The sequence below is a fragment of the Cicer arietinum genome, chromosome 1 (genome assembly GCF_000331145.2).
Source record: "Cicer arietinum cultivar CDC Frontier isolate Library 1 chromosome 1, Cicar.CDCFrontier_v2.0, whole genome shotgun sequence".
In the NCBI taxonomy this organism is placed as follows: domain Eukaryota; kingdom Viridiplantae; phylum Streptophyta; class Magnoliopsida; order Fabales; family Fabaceae; genus Cicer; species Cicer arietinum.
The window spans coordinates 47168700-47173953 of NC_021160.2; the positions used below are offsets into that span (position 1 = coordinate 47168700).

A 5254-nucleotide genomic window follows, 5' to 3' on the forward strand; every position below is an offset into this window, starting at 1 on the left:
GAAGTTGTAAATAATTCAAATGTTAGTTTTGGGCCAAGTTAAGTGGTTCCACATTGTACCCATATAAATAACTTTGTGTGTAATGTTTTAGAGACTAATGCCATTTTTGACACACTAATGAAAAATCAGTAAATAACTCTCTTCCATAATCTCTCTCTTTTCTCCATCATTTTCCAAAACACCACAATTTTCAATTATCAATTATCAATTTTCACCATTGATTCACCCTCCACTCTTGATTGTGTTCCAACAAATATGTCATATATTTTATATTGATAGTGAATGGTACTCATTATTTTATTACATAGTTATAATTTTTATTATTAAATAACCATTCAATTAACGTTTTGTATTTGATGTCATTGTAAAATTAACATTATAGTCAATAGTCATTAAACCCTTTTTACCTTTTGATGAAATGATTTAATTTAGGTTTAATTATAATTTTAATCCTATTTTTATTGATTCATGAAATTGCCCTTATTTTAAAAGTCTACAGTTTTAGTCATTTCTCTGATTTTTTAACTAAAAAATGATGACATGAGATGTTTTAAATAACGTGACATGATAAAATGATGTAGAATGATTAATATCTATGAAATTGAAATAAAACGTCATAAAAACTTAAATTTCAACTTCAGAATTTTTTTAATATTTTTAATTTAATTAATGACATATGAATAATTAATGTATCTAGTTAATTCTATATTATAGTATTATAAGTCACGTCATTAAAAATATGTTAAATTGTCGTTTTTTAGTTTAAAATTATGAGAGAGGAACCAAAATTATCGACTTTTAAAATAAGATGACCTATTATGTAATTTGGTAATAATAAAAGGACCAAAACTACAATTAAACTTTTAATTTATATATACCTTATTAGTATAAAAAAAATTATATTTTCAATCAATCAAAATTATTAGATACTTTAAAATATTTGACATTTATCATAACATCTAAAGTTATATCCATAAATAGTTGTAATTGATTATGCTTTAATGGATCTTCACTTCCATTTGTAAGAGCCATGTTCGAATCACTTAAAGCCATGCAACCCATATTTCCTGTAAAGTAGATAAGTACGACTTATGTAAAAGAAGACCTAAAAGCATAGAAGGATTAAGAGTTCAAATATATATGGTAAAAGAAAAGATATTGTCATAACAACTAATATACTAATATTTATCTTTTTTATAAAAGGCTCAAAAATAGAGAAAATCACGTGAGTTTAAGAATAATGGTTCAAACTCATGTGAAAGAGAAAATACTTATATAAAGAGAAAAAATTGGATCTGATGAGTTTTTTATGGTGGTTGACTCTCCATCCAAGAAAGACAACGAAAGTTACAATAGGGGCAACCTAATTGCCTCCTCTTCTACCAATTGGTATGCACGAGGATACAAGACAATGAAATGCTGGACCAATTTTTTTTAGTTATAATTTTATGCTTATCAATGCTATTTTGATATTCCACAATTTTGGATACCACGTATTTAATTTTTATTTTAGTCTGTATATTTTTTCAAATGTTATAATTTTGTTCTATTTGTTAACTATAATCTACTAGTTAATATCCTCATTTCATAATCACAATCATTTAAATTTTTTGTTCACATACTAAAAAATACAATAATGTTGAGAAAAATAAACAAATAAAGAAATTCAAATAGTAATCAACACAAAGAAAATAACGCGGAAACTGCAAAATTAGAGAAAAAAAATCACAATCGTTGTTTAATAAAAAATAAGAGAATAATATTATGTAAAAATTGTTAAAATACATAAACTTCTCTCAAACTTGTCATGATCTCCAATACGTTTACACTTTCTAAAATAAATATTTAAACTATATTTTATAATACTCTAATATAAGAGAAATAAATCATATATAAATTTAAATTGTTTATAATTAATGTAATTTGTAACGAAGAACTAAAATCATATATATAACATTGAAGTCTCTATTTTTTTTTTTTGTAATTCCAAACAATATGTAAAACTTTTTTAATATTATCAAATTTTAATCAAACTCATCAAGAGTAATATGATATATTGTTGATGTGATAAGTTGAGAAAAATAAATATAAAATAAAGTGTTAAAGTGAATGTAGAGAAATAAAAGATGTATATTTATCATGGTTGTTTTTTTATATGGCTTGGTAGGTTGGTGGGCTTTCCATCGAAGAAAGACAGGGAAAGTTAAACAACTAATTAAGGGCTACCTAGTTGCCTCCTCTTCTCCCCAATTGGCATGCAAAATTTCTGAAAAATTATTTAATAGTCGCGAGATTTTCTAGTTATTTTATGTCTATTAACACTATTTTGATATTTCACAATTTTGTACCCTAGCTATATTTAATAGTTTCATTTTAATTTTTCTTTTAATTTTGTTTTTTCAATAAATAAATGAATGAATTAATTAATTAATTCAATGAATGAATGAGTTAAGGGATCACTCACTTCTTAAGGAATTAATTTAATTATTTTTCTTATCACTCGCTTCTTAATTCATTCATCTCAACTACTAAATCAACCTTTCATATCTTAACTATTCGATTTTAATTAGTCACTATATAATTTTATTCTATATGTTAATTGTAATGCATAGTGAACATGATCTGTGTAATAAAACTTACAAAAAAGAAATGAAAAGAGTGTACATATGTATTAATGGTGAAGAATTTTAACGTGAGAGAGTGAAATGACTAAATCTAAACTATACAATCATACATGATTAATCACAATAGAAAGTAATTTAAGAAATTTGTGCATATGAAGATTAGAATTTAAATACCCCACTTCTCCATACTAAAACTATAAGCTAACTTGGGTGTGTTGTAAACTAGACTACTATATACCTCATTTTGCATGAACTATTTTCATCACTATCAAGTAAAAGAACAAACTAGGCGGCAAATTTTGTAGCATTCTTTGTCGTTCTCATATAGAAATATGCATCATGCATACAATTAATGAGAGAATTAATAAATTTTCATTTTCAATATTTATACATATTTTATGTCCCTAGCCCATTCCATTAATTTCAAGCCATGGATACTCCTCCTTTGCACATAGCCATGTTTCCATGGTTTGCTATGGGTCACCTAACTCCATTTCTTCACCTCTCTAACAAATTAGCACAAAGAGGACACAAAATCTCATTCTTCATCCCCAAAAAAACACAAACCAAGTTACAACATCTCAACCTTCATCCACATCTTATAACATTTTTCACTATCAATGTTCCTCATGTTGATGGTCTTCCTTATGGTGCTGAAACAACTTCAGATGTTCCCTTTTCTTTGTTCCCTCTTATTGCTACAGCCATGGATCAAACTGACAAAGATATTGAACTTCTTCTAAAGGAACTAAAGCCACAAATAGTTTTCTTTGATTTCCAACATTGGCTCCCTAACTTGACAAAAAAACATGGCATCAAAAGTCTCCAATACTTGATATGGAATCCAATATCAACAGCTTACCTTGGAACTGGACCAAGACAAAGTCAAGGAAGAGAATTGAATGAAGTTGATCTAATGAAACCACCTTCAGGCTTCCCTGATACATGCATCAACTTGCATTCACACGAACTTCGATTCCTAGTTTCATCAAGGAAACTAGAGTTTGGCAGTGGTATTTTATTGTACGATCGCGTCGATTTAGGCGCAAGATTGGCAGATGTAATTGCTTTCAAAGGTTGCAAAGAAATCGATGGACCATATGTTGAATATCTTGGAAGCGTTTTTGGAAAATCGGTTCTGCTTTCAGGTTCTTTATTTTTTTAAAAGACAAATTTTAGTATATAATTCATTATGTTATATCAGTATTTTCTCATTCGTTAATGTTTGAACTCTAATTCTTCTCTACTTTCAGGTCCTATTTTACCTGAGCCACCCATGTCTACTTTGGAGGAAAAATGGGTATCATGGCTTAATGGATTCAAACAAGGTTCTGTAGTTTATTGTGCATATGGAAGTGAAAGTGCATTAGAACATAATCAATTCAAAGAGTTGTTGCTTGGTCTTGAGTTAACAGGTTTTCCATTTCTTGCGGCTCTAAAGCCTCCAGTTGGATTTGAGTCTATTGAAGAGGCTCTCCCTCAAGGGTTCAATGAAAGGGTCAAAGGAAGAGGAATTGCATATGGAGGTTGGGTGCAACAACAATTGATTTTAGGACATACTTCCATTGGGTGTTTCATAACACATTGTGGAGCTGCTTCTATAACTGAGGGACTCGTTAATACGTGTCAGTTGGTGTTGTTGCCGCGTTTAGGCAGTGATCATATAATGAATGCAAGGATGATGAGTGCAAAGTTGAAAGTTGGTGTGGAAATTGAGAAAGGTGAAGAAGATGGATTGTTTACAAAAGAAAGTGTGTGTAAGGCTGTGAACATTGTCATGGATGAAGAGAATGAGCTTGGAAGAGAAGTTAGAGCAAATCATGCAAAATTGAGAAACTTTCTCCTTTGCAACAATTTAGAATCTTCAAGTGTTGATAGTTTCTGTCAAGAACTTTATGATTTGCTCTAGCATCTTTACTTACTATGTTATAGAAAAGTATAAAGTGTTAAATATAAAAATAAAAGGGATATTTCGTGAACCGCAAAGATATTTTTATTTGATATGTGTTATTTGACATATTAAAATTTACACAGTATTTCAATACTGTAATGATATTTTTTTTTTTTTTTGGCTTAAATGTAGATTTAATCTTCTATTTTTACTGATTTATGAAATTAGTCTTCTTATTTTAAAAGTTTTGGTTATTCCTTCTGATTTTTTTAACTAAAAAATGATAATGTGAGATGTTTTAAATAACGTGACATATGATATAAAATGATTAACACTCGTTAAATTGAAATAAAATGTCGTAAAAACTCAGCTTTCAACTTCATAAATTTTTAATTTAATTAATGACATATTAATAATTAATGCATCTAGATGATTCTATATAATAGAATTGTATGTCATGTCACTAAAAATATGTTAAATCATTATTTTGTAGTTAAAAAATATGAGAGAATGATCAAAATTGTAGACTTTTAAAATTAGGAGACCAATTCCGTGAATTGGTAATAATTGAGAGGTCAAAACTACAATTAAACAATTTTTTTAACAAATATACTAACCATAAACCATAACACTTTAAGTGATCTAACTTAGATGATAGTTCATCAATTTGTCAATCTCGTGTTAATATTCTATATTCTAATTCCAGTTAAAACTACCTACTTTTTAATGATAAAATAAC

The 5254-nt window shown here is 27.9% G+C and overlaps 1 protein-coding gene across 1 annotated transcript; it reads left to right on the plus strand.

Annotated features, from left to right (window-relative positions):
* Window positions 1-2938: 2938 nt before the first annotated feature.
* UGT79B23 (cyanidin 3-O-galactoside 2''-O-xylosyltransferase FGGT1) lies at window positions 2939-4702 on the plus strand. Its single transcript, XM_004487531.3, has 2 exons — window positions 2939-3772; window positions 3878-4702. The coding sequence occupies exons 1-2, from the start codon at window positions 3055-3057 to the stop codon at window positions 4531-4533; spliced, it is 1374 nt and encodes a 457-aa protein (XP_004487588.1). The 5' UTR covers window positions 2939-3054; the 3' UTR covers window positions 4534-4702.
* Window positions 4703-5254: the final 552 nt, after the last annotated feature.

Bases quoted from the DNA above. Each gene is read 5' to 3' on its own strand.
- UGT79B23 (XM_004487531.3), top strand. From the start codon at position 3,055: ATGGATACTCCTCCTTTGCACATAGCCATGTTTCCATGGTTTGCTATG. The intron at 3,773-3,877 runs GTTCTTTATTTT...CTCTACTTTCAG, and splicing joins AAAATCGGTTCTGCTTTCAG to GTCCTATTTTACCTGAGCCA.